Source organism: Lotus japonicus, chromosome 6 (assembly GCF_012489685.1).
Source record: "Lotus japonicus ecotype B-129 chromosome 6, LjGifu_v1.2".
In the NCBI taxonomy this organism is placed as follows: Eukaryota; Viridiplantae; Streptophyta; class Magnoliopsida; order Fabales; family Fabaceae; genus Lotus; species Lotus japonicus.
In genome coordinates this window covers 14,977,185-14,993,712 of record NC_080046.1, presented here as the reverse complement: position 1 = coordinate 14,993,712, position 16,528 = coordinate 14,977,185, and the positions used below count along the sequence as shown (strand labels likewise).

Here is a 16,528-nt window from a genome sequence, read left to right as displayed (position 1 = left end):
ACGTGTGTCTCCATTTTCTGAGAGGCTTCGGCCGTTTACTGGTTTCTGTCATTACTGCTTTCTAGTTGATATGGCAGGATTATGTTTTCCAGCACTGAATTATTTTTCATCGCTCAATAGAGCTTGATGTGTTTGTGCGGATATGGAACTGAATTGACGAATGCTTGTTGATATTAAGAGTAACATAGAGTTACTCTGTCTTGATTATTGGATTTGAAATTGTTGATATTTGTGCATATGCGTTGTTGGATTGTACTGTGTAGCCTTCGTGGCGTTATTAAGTGACATATCAGTGGTTTTCGTTCCACGTGATTGTCCTGTCTTGCGAGACGCTTTTGATTTGACCGACTGTGTGGCCTTCGTGGCGTACTGTGTGGCCTTCGTGGCGTTATTAAGTGGCAGATCAGTGGTTTTCGTTCCACGTGATTGTCCCGTCTTGCGAGACGCTTTTGATTTGACCAACTGTGTGGCCTTCGTGGCGTACTGTGTGGCCTTCGTGGCGTTATTAAGTGGCAGATCAATGGTTTTCGTTCCAGGTGACTGTCCCGTCTTGCGAGACGTTTTTTTTATTTGACTTGTCTTGGTAGTAGCACATAGTTGTACTACATAGCACTTATATGTTGGGTTATATGGATTGATTATATTGTTGAGGTTGTCGATATCTGATATGATGTTATATTGTTGAAGTTGTTGATATCTGATTTGATGTTATATTTTTAAGTTTATTGATATCTGATTTGAGGTTATTGTCATATGATTTGATTTTATATTGTTGAGATTGTGGATATCTGGTTTGATTTTATGTTGTTGATTTTGCTGATATCTGATTTAAATCTATGTTGTTAATATCTGAATTAAATTTAGGTTGTTGGATATATGTCGTTATCTATCTTGAATTAAGTTGCTAGCTTATGTGCCATGTTACGCACTTAAACTTTGATAGCATGTTTTTCTCTTTTATACGTGGTAGTTGCATGGAGTTAACCCTTTCTATTTGCTACTTGTTATTTGGGCGCTTAACGCTATTAGGCGATGAAGAGCCTTCTGGCGATGCTTAGCCATGATGAGATAGAGGAGGGATAGTAACCGGCGGAGCAAGGATGGAATAAGCTGTATAGTTTCCTCTTAGTAGTTTATCATTTGAGTCTTCTTCTTTATCTGAAAACTCTGTTACTAAAACCCTGCTTTCGCCACTGTTTAAGTGTGCGTACTTATTTTGGAAACTTGCTTATGCTATTGTAAGACACTATTATTATATGTCGGGAACGAGTTGTTTAATTAAGGTTATGTTATGGTTTCGAGTATGTTTAGTTGTCTTCAAAAAAAAATTATATATCGTGTTTTCTTAGGATTACGAAATAGTCCTTAGACTTTGTTAGGTTACTAATGTGACTCCTCAGTTGAGAAACCGGGGTGTTACAATTAGTATTTGTGGCGATTTTTACCTGTCATCTAGTTTTACATGCCACATAATTTCTGGCGGTTTAAAATCGCCACTATATCTGCCACAAAATGTTGTAACGGAAAAAATGTTGCATTTGGGCTTAAATTCATGTTCTTGAATCATATTGCTATCAACTTGAAAAAGTGGAAATTTGATTCTTTATAAATTTCATATGATAAAAAAATATAAAAGTCAAACAATTAAATTCTCTACAATACAAAAATATCATAAAAAGTGACAATTAAATTCTCTATAATATGAAAGTCTAAAGTCTCATATGAGTAACCATTAAATCCGAGTGTCAAGATTTACCAATCAAAGTGTTGCTATTGTCACAACCCAACTCAAAAGCTAATAATACCTTAGCAACAACAACACAATTACCACAAAATGCTAAGAACACCTTGCTCATAGTTTCCTGTGAGAATGAAACTACAAATACATAGGAATACTATGTTCTATACAAGTTTAAAACTCAATGTATTTTTCAAACATAATTGTTATCTAATAAAAATCCTCCTTGTTGTGTTGGATTAGCCCCTTCATTCCCTTGATCTTATGAAAGATATAAACATGTATGATTAAGAGTATATAACATGTCAAACTTAGCAAAAAATGTAAAAATATTGTACTCCATAGCAAAAGTAAGAATATAAAATTATTACCATTTTAGTAAAATTCCCAAACAAAGCTTCCAAGTTTGCAACGATATGTCATTCCATCATTTGCATGTATGCAAAATATAGTTTGCAACGTCTTGATATTCTCATCTGAGGCTGCTAACTTAGTCTTCAAAGAATTAAGTTCATCATTTAATTGAGCAGATTCAGCTGAACTGCTAGAGTTTTTGACACCTAGTCCTTGTATGCATCCAGAGTGATTTGGCCCCAAAACTTTGGCAAGGGCGTCATTTTTTGAAACCTTGAAGGAATCAAGTGTTTGGCTTAGCTCTTGCTCAAACAAAACCTATACATATATTTTAAATTAATGACATTAAAATAAATTTTCTCAATTCAGAGTTTCATAGTTTAGAAATTGCAAAATCAACAGATTTTCAATTCAGATTTTCATACTTCCTAGGTATGTGATGTTTTATTACTTTGAAGAAAGAAAATTCAAGGAAGAAATCACATGAAAAGATATTTTCAGATTTAAATTTGTAGGATTTCTATAGCCACTTATTTTTCTAGCATAAAATTTTAGATGTTTGACTCAATGTACCAAAAAAAAGATGTTTGACTCAATCTGTCACAAAGCAAGGAAGTTATTGCGGGAAATTACACCTGTACACTATAGTGGAAAAACAGCAAACACCTGTATGGTTTGGGTACAAGGCAAATGGAAAATCTTACCCTGCAGTTTCTCAATTAAGCTCCAAGAGAATAAACACATTAGCCATTTCAAGCACACCTCATTCTCAAAAAAATAGGTAACATTGTTCCTAAAAACTAATAACCTACTACATAATTAGACAAGCTTGATTTGACAGCTCCTATATCTCATAACAACTAGAAGATTTTTGTTTGATGCATTCAAAAAAATCTAAACATAGGACATATGATCCATAAGCAAACATATACCCAAAGATCTTGCATCCTCAGTAACATATGACCCATTTTTTTCTTGTTAGTTGCAATGTACATTTTACCTTGACTTACTTCACGCCCAAGCTCTATTTCCTACACATGTACGTGTGAATCAAATAAGCCCAAATATCAAATAGAAATAATAAAAATAACCCATTAAGACCTAACAAGAAAAAACAAGAGATATTTACCATTTCATAAAGTCTCCGTGCTGATAGAAGTTTAGATATGCTAGTGTGAGAAATTGTTTGGATTTTACTTTCCTCATAATTCCTTTGACATTACTCCTAATATATGACCAATATATTGAGTAAAACATATTCTAAAAAATATAATTTTCGATAACCAAGAAATATAATTTACATCCGATATTCTTGTTTTAAGTGATAATAAACAAATAATGACCATTGATCCGTAGGAACTCTATCAGGGACATTAGCAATAAGGTATCCTCTATAATATGAAGGGTCATATTTCCAATTCCATAATTTCAACTTTCTATTTCAATACTTTCTCCCCGTGATAAGAAGACAACAACGCTTGGCAAAAATACTCTGAGTTTTGAAAATGAAAATGATTCTTCATAAAAAACATTAATGTTAGTAGGATGTAGTTAAAAGAAAATAATTATCAATACTAAACAATACAATTTCAAAGTTTTAAAGGAGACCTTTAAAGTTTTAAAATATGCATCTTTGTACGGATCAACTACGTCTTTTCAACTTTTAAAATTGATAGGAATAATATTAGGATCTAGGACAATACGTCCACAAGCTCCTGAAAAGAGTGCTGCAGTTTTTCCACAAACTCGCCTTTTCCTGTCAAATGACACAATTATATGCTGACCTTTAGGCATATCAAACCAATATGTTATTGTTAATTGGAACTTCTTTTGGTTTCCATGTTCATCTATTAAAAATTTGTTAATGTTAGCATGCATGAATACCTAGGAAAAATAGAAATGAAAAATTAGAAATTAAAAAGGAAAAAATAGTACTACCTATAGCTTGTACAATCCATAATCGAGTGGACTCTCGCTGTGTACTTAATGTTGTAGTTGAGTGCTTAGTTTTAGGATGCACGACTGTTTAAGTGTAAAAAAGTAGTAAAATCAATATGTTTGTAATAGGTGACACACTGCCAAACGATGGAACGGGTGCTTGAGAATGATGTAGTGGTGGCTCCATATGAGGCATGAGATGTTCTTCAAGTGAAGGTTGACGCGTCAAACTTGAGGTGCCATACACTCTAGTTAGGGCTTGAGAAGAAACACTATCCTTTGAGCGCTTAGCTTTAGGATGCCCGACTGTTCAAGTGTAAAAAATGATTAAAATCAGTATGTTTGAATAAAAGCAACTTAAATAAAAATAGGAACAAGTGACATACTACCAAATGATGAAACAGGTGCTTGAGAATGGTGTAGTCGTGGCTCCATATGAGGCATGGGACGTTCTTTAAGTGAAGGATGACGCGTCAAACTTGAGGTGCCATACAACCTAGTTGGGGCTTGAGAAGAAACATCATCCTCTGAGCGCTTAGCTTTAGGATACACGCATGTTCAAGTGAAAAAAATGAGTAAAATTAGTATGTTTGAATAAACACAACTCAATAAAAATAGGAAAATATGACATACTACGAAAGGATGGAACCGGTGCTTGAGAATGGTATACTGGTGGCTCCATATAAGGCATGTAATGTTCTTCATGTGAAAGTTGACACATCAAACTTGAGGTTCTATACACTCTAGTTGGCGCTTAAGAAGAAACATAGTCCTCTGAGTGCTTAGCTTTAGGATACACGGTTGTTCAAGTGTAAAAAAATGAGTAAAATCAGTTTATTTATATATATGAAAGAATAAACACAGCTTAAATAAAAATAGGAGCAAGTTCCATACTACCAAACAATTGAACAAGTTCTGAGAATGGTGTAATGGGACCTTCCATTATAATTAATTGGAGACCTACACTTATGTGTAGTCTTAGATAATGGAAAGATCAATATCCGAATAAATTAAAGAACAATAACAAAGAAAAATATCATAATAAACTACCACTCTATAATGTGACAGCATCATGTCATAATTGAAAAACATGTCTATAGCTCATTTACATGCATCTCTATATGCTTAAATTGAGAGAAAAGAAAAATAGGAGAAAACAATTCAAAGCATAATCCTGATATTTAATACAATTCATTCACAAAACAAAACAACTCATTCACAAATCTCAGGATATGTTCACAACTTAGTAAACAAACATAGTATAATGAAGAAATATAACATACACAATTATTGCATCAACAAAAACTACAAGCTCTACTAGCAGTTCATCTCAGGGTTCTACATCATAATCTTGATGTTGATTTGATTATGCCTTAAAGGTATAAATTCATTATCTACATCATCCCTTGCCAATGTTATTGATATTAAATTTCTCAAGTCTTGCTCTTCGTATGGATCACTTTCAACTTCTCACATGTCATACAAATCCCTTAACATCATATGAACCACAACACTCCAACCTTTATTAGCATCCTCATCCACATAATACACTAAGTTTGCTTGTGAAGCTTCAATACATGGGTCATACTCTTCCCTTTCACCAGTGTGAATACATTGAGAAAAGTTCATTGAAGAAAACTTCCATGCATGCTTTCTAAATCCCCTATCACGTGTGGTATCTTCCTATTTACACTTGAAAAGGACAACTTCGAAACAACTATAATAGTTCAACTTAATTATATCTTTCAATTTTCCATAATACGGCAAATTAGCTTGCCTCAAATTTGCATCAACACTACTTGCAACATATGGTGTTGTTGAAGTAAAAAAAGCCACTATTTTGACTTTGTAGACAATATTCTCTATCTACCGTTCTAAACTTAAGCAAATGAACCTAAATTAGGCTTGGAGCTTAAGCAAACGAAACAAAAGCATGAAAGATAATATTGAATTCCATTACCCAAATAAAATTGAGATTATATTTATCTCCCAATTGTGAACCTTAAGAGTGACCATCAGAAATTAGAATATAGGATGAACACAATAGATGACACACAATAGGAAGGTGTCGACATGGGCTAAAATCTCAGTTTTATATTTCAAAAATAAAAATTTGGAGGGGCCTAAATCAAAGAACCCTGATTTTTGAGGGACCAAAACCATATTTCAGCCTATTATGAAATCAATTATTTCCCGTATCAAAATTATTATTTCCATTGCATTAAAATAGATTAATATACATTATTACAAAACAAATTTCCTATATTATATACTATTTACTAATTAACTAAAAGGTGTAAAAAATGTGAAAATATTTTACTAATGAGCTAAATAATTAAAGGAGTTTATTATGTTGGACTGACGGTGTAAAAAAGTTCCATACATTAATTCAATTAGATTTTATCAATATGTCATGTTATGGTAAATTTTAATTTAAAAATATTTAAAATAGAAAATGAAGAGATATAATTTGGCCCATGTGTAAAAAATTATTTCTATCAGTGCATGTAAATTAAATCCATAAATAAATATAACATCAAAATATTAAAATTTATGATTATCTAATTGTAGACTTTTTCTAATAAAATTTATGGTTCGGAAATAATAATTTAATTATTTCTAGTTTTAATATATTAATATTACATTTATTTAATTTCCATGTATATAAATATTTTTTACTATAATATTTTTTTTTTGAAAATTGAAATGATATTATTAATAATAAAGCAACCATGAGTAAAGATCCTCAAGGCTGAGACAAAATACAAGCACACTACTACTCAAAACATGGATAGCTAAACAAACGAAGCTATAAAGCCATCCCCTGGCAACTTCCCCGCAAAACAGCCAAGAACATAATCCTAAGCATGAGCCTCATTAAAACTTTTCTAACAAACAAAGGTAGTAAATCATCCCCTGGCAACTTCCCCGCAAACGGCTAAGAACATAATCCTAAGCATGAGCCTCATTAAAACCTTGCTAAGAAAAACCCAGAGGGAAAAAAGCCTAGCAAGGAAAAAGAGTACCACATCCTTAGGATAGCCAATTTTGCCCCCTTACAAATAAACAGTACATTTAGTCGCCACTACCCTGAAAGCACTTGAAAGTACTCCTCACGACACCCATAAAACATATAGGACAGCCACCAATAGCAACAACTGCAAATTACACACAGCTCCAGCCCACAAACAACAGCCATTTCGTGATAGTAAATTTCCGGCAGCAATAAACATGAATTTTCGTAACAGCAACAGCAGCCCAAAATAACAAGAGTTTCTGCCAACAGCAACAGCAAATTCGTGACAACAGCAACATCAGCCAAAATAACAGCAATAAAAACAGCAGCAAGTAAACCAACAGCACCAGCAACAGTAAACCTACAACAGCAGCAAACATAACAGCAGCATGTATTTGACAGCAACATCCACAGCAGCAAATAAAATAACATCACCAGCAACGTTAATCCCCCACATGGCTGTATAAAAACAAAAAAATAAAACCACACAAGCTTGGTTTTAACCCATGGTTTAATCAGCATACCACCATAGTGGCTCCAAAAGGAAACATCCTTCCTTTGCCAAAGCATCCCCTTCCCCTTTCCCTTCCCTTAAGATATTAGCCACCCATAGCTGCCCCTCCCTATCAAGAATCTCCATCCATAAATTCCCGACCTTTGGACATTGTAAGAAAAGATGAGTCACTGTTGGTCCGAAGTCAAAACACAAATTTCTCCAACTCCTCATTCCCCCCACTTCGTGACAGTAAATTTCCGACAGCAATAACCATGAATTTTCGCAACAGCAACATCAACCCAAATTAAAAACAATTTCTGCCAACAGCAACAGCAAATTCGTGACAACAGCAACAACAACCAAATATAACAGCAACATAACAGCAGCAAATAAACCAATCAGCACCAGCACCAGTAAACCTACAGCACTAGCAACATAACAGCAACAAATATTTGACAGCACCTGCAACCTTAATCCCCTACATGCCTGCATAAAAACCAAAAAACAAAACTACACCAACTTGGTTTTTTTCCAATGCAAGATAGTCTTATTTACTGCATCCCTCTTTGTCAAACCTCTTAAACCAAAGACGTTCCAAGTAAGCCACAAGCCCAGGTATCTCAACGGAGATGAGGATGGTTTTGTCGTATCTGAGCTTCTAAACCTCTAAGCATCAAAGCTTCTGAACCTCTTGGCTTCAAACCCAGCTGTTTTCCAAGCAGCCATGTTCGCTGTGCCCGTGTCGTGACACCATCTTCTCCCGAAACTGGTTCCAAGAAATCAACGGGCATCGGCTGAGGCTTGTTCTTACTACCTTTAGGGCGACCCCGTTGAGAGCTGCTTTTTCGTGAAGAATTTGTATTTGGGGTAGAAATCAGTACTGGCAACACAGGAGTAGTCGTTTCGTCGCAGTCATGAGACGCACCTTGTTGCTGAACAAACGTTTCTCTCTTCACAACACACGCAGGGGAGGAAAAACTTGCTGTATGCGTCTCTTGCCTAATTATTTGGTGAGGAGATGTACGAATGAAACCCTGTTGTTGTTGGCGTGAAATTGTTTCTGTGTTTCCAAACTCCTTAATTGCAAAAATAGATTTATCCAAACAAGGCACCCCCTGATTAATGAAAAAAGAGTTTTGATAAGCTGTTGGGGAAGCCAAACACGTCCCTACATGATTCTGTTGATGAAAATTTCGTGGGTCCCATGGCTGCCAATTAAAATTTGAATTCAGAAACATATCTTGAGTATTGAAAGAGTAACCAGTAACAACACAATTTTGGGCAAAATCTTTGGCATGATTTTGTTGCTCTTTACTCAAGATTTGAATATCCTCATCAGTTTTTTCCTGAGTAATTAAAGACTTTTTCCATATCTCAATCTCCTCCATTGAATAACCAGAATCAATTAAATCTTGTAACTGTTTTCCTTCTTCCTCTCTTGGTCTTGATGGCTGCACGTTTGAATTTAAATTTTGAAACTTTCCTAAGCCTGCTGACGTCACTGGCTCTCCCAACAGACAATCACGTTGACCATCATCATCAGCCATCTCCACCGTGAACGTCTCCGTCGCCGGGAGCGACTGTACCACCGGCCCTTCATCTCTACCATCTTCTTTTTCGTCTTCCGAATCCACATCCACTGCTGATTCGTAACCCTTCTCAACCACAAAACCGATGGTTTTATCCACAGTACCCTCAGGTTCTTCGTCCTCAGAAACATCATCATCCTCTGAATTATAAACCTTTACCGGCGTTGTTGGCATGCTTTCCATCTTGCCGTAATCATACGTGCTAGCATCCTTCTCAATCATAACAATGCATGAAGTCCCATTCATATCAACAGACATTGTAAAGCAATTCAATAAAGGATGATGCATACGAACTAATATTCGTGCATAATCTGCCCGATGCCGATTCAACGTTGCTGCATCAGAAGATACATAAGACCCTAATCTGTTACCAACCTGAGTGAAGAAATCCTCAGTCCATAGATGTAACACCCCGATTTCGGTGGCGTCACTTTAGTAACCAAAAAGAAACTTAAAGCGGAAAACGTGAATTTTTTTTTTTGATAACAGAACCAAAGACTTAAAGAAATAAACTCTCAACGAAAGATAACAGAACTAATATATAATATAAATGCAGCCCCCGCTGTAAGTAGCAAACCTCGTCACGAGTAACCTCCAGTGACGGAAAGTAGAAAAGTGTAACGCCCGTAGGCAAAATGTACAATCCCAAAAGGATAGGTCAAGTGTCAGCAACACAAGCCCTCAAAAGTAAGAATAAGTCAGAGCTATGACACTAACACCCAACCTTAGTAGACTCTAAACACCCATCCCCTATACTTCCATCATCGACTCTCATCTGGTCATGCATGAAGTCCGGGTCCATGTCGAAGGCTCAGTAGTAGTCATTTCGCTCCGGGTCTTCCCCGTACGACGAAGCATCACGAAACAGTCCGTCAACGGCATCTGACAAAAAGGGCATACATAGCCCCCCAAACACAGGTAGCACGTGCAAGGGTCAACTTACGGAAGACAGTATAGAGAATACGATACAACAAGTAGAGTATAAAAGGGTATATATATATGTTGTATATACACATAAAAGTTCTGCATTGTCTACCCTAAGGTTTAAACATAGCATGTTATCAAATCTCTAGTACAATTCAATCATCAAAGCACATAACAATATTTATCAACATCTACTCATTAAAACACATAACAATATTTATCAACATCTACTCATTAAAACACATCTACTCTTCTAAATCCCAACGAATATAATTAGAGTGCATGATTCGTCAATGCCACGTCAATTCCGACGATTCCGGAAGAGATAGGCTGGGCACGATCGAGTCGGTCCAAACACTGGCATTGTGTCGACCATAATCCCTCGAGTGTCACTTACAACCTTGACATAGCCAGATCAGTCCTAACCCTGCGGGTCGACTTTTCCCTCCGCTATGCCTGACAATCAACAGGTCGATCCTAACCTCACGGTCGATCATATCCCCCGTCGATGTCCGAATTACCCGAAGGTATAAACTGTACCCGAAGGCATAAACTGTACCCGAAGGCATATACTGTACCCGAAGGCATAAACTGTACCCGAAGGCATATAGATATACTGTACCCGAAGGTATATACAGTACCCGAAGGCATATAGATATACTGTACCCGAAGGTATATACTGTACCCGAAGGCATATAGATATACTGTACCCGAAGGTATATACTGTACCCGAAGGCATAAACTGTACCCGAAGGCATATAGATATACTGTACCCGAAGGTATATACTGTACCCGAAGGCATATAGATATACTGTACCCGAAGCTATATACTGTACCCGAAGGCATATAGATATACTGTACCCGAAGGTATATACAGTACCCGAAGGCATATAGATATACTGTACCCGAAGGTATATACTGTACCCGAAGGCATATAGATATACTGTACCCGAAGGTATATACTGTACCCGAAGGCATAAACTGTACCCGAAGGCATATAGATATACTGTACCCGAAGGTATATACTGTACCCGAAGGCATATAGATATACTGTACCCGAAGGTATATACTGTACCCGAAGGCATATAGATATACTGTACCCGAAAGTATATACTGTACCCGAAGGCATATAGATATACTGTACCCGAAGGTATATACTGTACCCGAAGGCATAAACTGTACCCGAAGGCATATACTGTACCCGAAGGTATATACTGTAACTCATGATGATCTCCAAATCATCCGACTCATCTCAATCCGATGGTCAAAACTGCTCCTCGAGCAAAGAGTATCAACATACTCGGAACTTCTCAACTTCCTCAACACTTGGATCCGACGACACTTCTCGTTTTCCAAAAACTAAGATTTGCATCCAAAGCTTCCTTTCGAGCTTATTATCTTTATTTAAAGATTTAGAGGTTGTTTAATGTCTTATGAGTTTTCTTTACTAAATGATATCCTTTTAGTCTTATCGCAAATCCTATAAGTTCTCGGGATCTCCTAATCCCCAAATGACTCCAGAGAATGTCTCGATCCATAAACACCATAACAAGGCCCGAATCTCATTCGCCCTATCAAACTTTCTCAAAACTCTCAAAATAAAATCGGCATGACCTGCCCGCTATTCTCACTACTCGGAAACTCAGATTTCATTGCAAATGCATAATTAACTCAGCACAAACAACCAACATGTCAAATCAACATATTATGCAATAACCACATAGCACTTAGCATATAAAGCATGCATCACACATCCTAAATTACCCACATAGCACTTAACATGAAATTCACTCTCAAAAACATTCAGTAGATGAATCATCTACATTGTCAGCCGAAGCCTCAGAAAACTTTTCCCAATCAAAACACAAACAAGAGCATAAACAGTAAATCAATGTCGAAAGCATCGACACCTAAAGCATTAGCTAGTAAGGTAAGTTGCCCTTACCTCTAGTTATTCCAGCGTTCTCCTCAAACGTTCCTTCACAATGAGCTCCTTAATCTTCAGGAAATTCTTCAAAAGAACCTTTAGAGTAAAACCACAGAATTCCATCAAAGACTATCAGAAATTCAGTAATCAATACTCACTAAGGTTACACGAAGTAGTATATACTCCGAGGTACGATAATCTAGCACGAAAGGACAAGTTTTTGAAAAAGAAGTTTTCCTCCTCCTCCTCTATAGCTCTCGGCCACTATTCACAAATAGGAGGGTCGATTTTTCTTCGATCAAACTTGGTTCCTATGCTATCATTAGCCGTAACTAAGGGTATTCTAAATTCGGAAAAATTATCGGATCAAAAACTGTCGCAGGGGTATTTTGGTCATTATTTTTAGCTCAGAAATTCAAAACTGAAATTTCAAAAAGCAAATTGGATGGGGACGTCACCAACGACGTTTATGACAACTAATCCTACTAGCACTAAGCTAAGGCGATAGTTTTCAGCCCAAAGGACGAAGCTTTGCCCCAAAATGGGTATTTTCACCAGAATTGAAACTCGACGGTAGTTTTTCGAGAATCGGCGGAGTATTATTAGCTAAACATACTCAGAAGAATGTAGGGAAGATGTTTAGAATCAAAAATGAGATATTCAGGATAGTTTTGCAAAAACCTCAAAACTATGAGCACAGAAATACCTAGAGAAAAGCTATGGAAAAAGCGATCAGAGGTAAGGAAAAACATCAGTACCTCGAGGCCTACGCGTAGCAACGAACGGAACGACGATCGGTCAAGAATTGGAAAAATCACTTTTCTTCCTTTTCCTCCTCTTGAAGCTACGGCCGTGTGTGTGTGTGTTGTGATTTTTTTGTTGTTTTTTTCTTTTTTCTTTCATATACTATATATAGGAAATGGAAAATGCGGAAAAATGAGAATTTCGCGATTCCGATTTTTCCTACTGATTCAAACGTATATTAGACACGATATTCTTCCCGTTGAATCTTCTAATTCTCCAAAGAAATATCAGTATGATTTTTGGTTTTCGAGGCTTGTTTTTAATGTGTACCGGCTTAAAATGCACTTTATGATTTTGACCTCGGATGCAGAAACTTCCTTCTGAAGAAAGATCTGGAACGTCGATTAGAGTGGGCTTCCGCGGATGAAATCTTTATTTGATGCTCCGAATAGAAAAAGTCTTCATCGTCCGTTGATTTTAGGGTTTCTGAACTATCAGTGATTCGGTTTCGGCAAACTTCCGATGATTGGAATCGGACGTTCGTAGATCCTAGAGTTTCGCCTCGAAACGATTGTTATATATGGAAAAAGAGAAGTTCTAACATTTCTCTGAAGATTTTTGGACTAAATTCCTACAGTGTTCCAAGGGTGGAACATAGTTTGATTTTCTAAGGTTCTTGTCCTAGGTTTTAAAGCGAATATTATTCGTGCTATAACTTAAATCGACTTCGATACAATCCTTTGACTTTTCCTGAACTCCCTCTTTCATAATTTATTCCATTTAGTAAACTCTTGTTCAGGTTTTCCTTTCACGATACATCAACCCTAATCGTGAATAGGAAGTTTATTCACTTAGCATAAGCTTAAAACTTGGGTCTTACAATAGACCCAATGGAACCTGCCAAATCCGAATCCAGACAAAATGCGCAACACCAAAAGTGAGTATTGTACAAGGTCTGATATCTGCCAATTTCTGTTCCAAGAAAGACCGACATTCTGAAATTGTCTCCTGCATTTCATCTCTATTTTCAAACTCAAATAGCACTTCATTTGCTCCCAATGGAATTAGGCGAAAATTGTACAGGCCAATCCAACTGAATGATTCCTGTAGAACATCCACTGGCAATGTTTCAAGTGTTCTTGCCTGAGCACATCGTTGCACCCAGTCCTCATCCAACTGTGCCGCACTAAAAATCAAGCGAGAACCCTCCTGATGTCGTGAATTGCTCTCTACCTTGACTGTTTGATTTTTCTGCAGTCCCACCTGTTCCTGTTCACGCACCTGATGCTGTTTTGGTCGCCATACCTTCCCCTGAATTTCATACTTATTTCGTCCCGGCGATGGTACCTTTGACATCCTTGCTGGTCGCTGAAACCTCGCCTTCTGGACAACAATGAAATTTCCTTCCACCCTCAAGCCATGTAACATTCTAATCGCCCCCCATGCTTCTTCATCATTTTGAAAACGGACAAATCCAAAACGGTAACATCGATCATATTTCTTTCGCTGTTGAATGAAAACATCCCGAACTCTCCCAGCTTTCCCAGCAATTGCACGCAATTTTGCTACTGTAACTTTATCACTAAGGCCATCAACAAACACTGAAAACGAACCCATTGCCTGAGCTGGCCTCCGTTGATCGTCTTCCTTCTTCTCCCCATGCTGGGATCTTCGCTGCGGCTGCTGCTTTTGAAACCTCCCCCTGGATCCACCATAATTGCTTGAACGTTGCAATATGTTACGTTCATGTCTACTTGCTGCCCAGCGATGAGGGTGCCCCCATTCCTTCATCATCTGTCGTCCTGATCTCCCCATTGATGGCTGCCTAGAATAATTCTGCCACCCTGTCCACCTTTGCCATGGCTGCCTAGCCGGCGGCAGCGACCGTGGTGGTACTCCACCATAGCCTCTCTCTCTAACGTCTCTCATCTAAGCCATTTCAAAAGAGCATGAACGATGAAGGATCTTTACTATAATATTAAATGCTAAATTGTTTTTAGTAATGTAACCATCCATAAAATAATTAAATTTATGAAATTAAATAGACAATTACTCTCTTTAAAGTGATTGAAAATAAGTTATATTATATTTAATATATTCATTTTAATATTTTATAATTTAACCACCTTTAATTAATTACACAAAATTCTATATATTGAAAAATTACAATATTTATCTATCTTATATTTATAATATTTTCTTAAATACTATTTTATCATTTAATTTATGAACTTAGTCATAAAATTGTTGTTTGTACAATTAAGAGACAAGACTAGACATTTAAAAATTAAAACAATTATCAATTACAACCGAAACTATATTTTCGTAATGTCCGTACGCTTTCCACTTCATAACGGGTGAAAGTAGGAAGTCTTTGTGTACGGACGGGTGAAAGTAGGAAATTTTTGCCTACGTAACAAACTTCAAGTCACGGTGTTGTAACGGTTAAAAGTAACACATGTTTCACAATACAAGCCTTTCTTTTTCCTTGCAAGTGTGAACTTATTTATTCGATATACGATAACGGTTTGTCCTAACAACACTTTGACTTTTCTAATTCCTAATCACTAATTATCAATTAATTATCTTTTTAGGGAATAGTGATTATTAATTATAATCTTGCCTTAAATCACCCATTTTCCATATATAAAATCCCCAATTATTCATTCTTATCACCTCTCTCAATTTCATTTTACTTACATAAGTACCATCATCAACTAACATCACTAAACCTCTCTTAGTTTTTTCTTCAGTAATGTGGCCAACAAAATGGCTCAGTTCATCATGGCGTGAAAGAACCACCAAACCACCACCACCACCAACCAGAACCCGTTCCTACGGTTCCTCCTCCTCCTGCTACTCCTTCAAAGACGTTGAAACTCTCATCCAACCCGAACCCAGTTCACCCAAATCCCCCTCCCTCTTCCACCGCCTCCGCGCCTCCTCCCCATTCACCCGCTTCATCAGCCTGCGATCTATCTCCCCCACCACCACCGCCGCACCGCCGGACTCCGACGGCGGCGCCGTCGTGATCTACTACACCAGCCTCCGCGTCGTCCGCCGCACCTTCAATGACTGCAAGGCCGTCCGATCCATCTTCCGGCGGTTCCCCGTCGCGATCGACGAGCGCGACGTCTGCGTCGACGGCGGCCAGTTCCGCGAGGAGCTGCAGGAGATCCTCGGCCGCCAGAGCGTGCCACTACCAACAGTATTCATCGGCGGGGAGTACATCGGTGGCGTCGACGAGGTAACGAGGCTGTACGAGAGCGGAGAGCTCAGGGAGATGATCGAACGGCTGCCGAGGACGCAGCGGGAAGCATGTGAAGCGTGTGCAGGGCTGAGATTCGTCGTGTGCGATGACTGTGATGGGAGCCACAAGGTTTTCACGGAGAAGAGCGGGTTCAGAAGTTGTTCATCTTGCAACCCTAACGGTTTGATCAGGTGTCGTGCATGTTTCTTCTCGGTATCGCGCCACTCCAAATAATTTAAATTTTCTGTATTTAAATTCAATACTTCATCTCTTTGATTATTTTGAATTTTAGATTTAATGTTTGGCATGGAATTATTTGGTGAATGAATGGGGGGATACTGCTAGAATATTGGGGGACATGGCTTCCATGATGATGATTGGTGATTTTGTGGGAGGTTTAATTAGGAGCTGTTTGTTTAAGCATTTTATTGACAAAAAGAAAAATATTTTTAACAAGGTTTTAATGTGCTTGGATTAACTTTTTTATTACATTTTAGCGGAAGAGTGATGCTATTTGGTACGGGTGAATGGTTTACGAAACTTAAAAATTTA

General features: G+C 37.4%; 1 protein-coding gene across 1 annotated transcript; it reads left to right on the top strand.

The window, feature by feature from the left end:
- Positions 1 to 15,481: 15,481 nt before the first annotated feature.
- On the top strand, positions 15,482 to 16,319 carry LOC130724972 (uncharacterized protein At5g39865-like). Its single transcript, XM_057576236.1, has one exon. The coding sequence runs from the start codon at positions 15,482 to 15,484 to the stop codon at positions 16,208 to 16,210; it is 729 nt and encodes a 242-aa protein (XP_057432219.1). The 3' UTR covers positions 16,211 to 16,319.
- The last annotated feature ends 209 nt before the right edge of the window (positions 16,320 to 16,528 follow it).

What these genes read in the sequence shown, in the direction of transcription:
- LOC130724972 (XM_057576236.1), top strand. Translation starts at nt 15,482, where the DNA reads ATGTGGCCAACAAAATGGCTCAGTTCATCATGGCGTGAAAGAACCACC.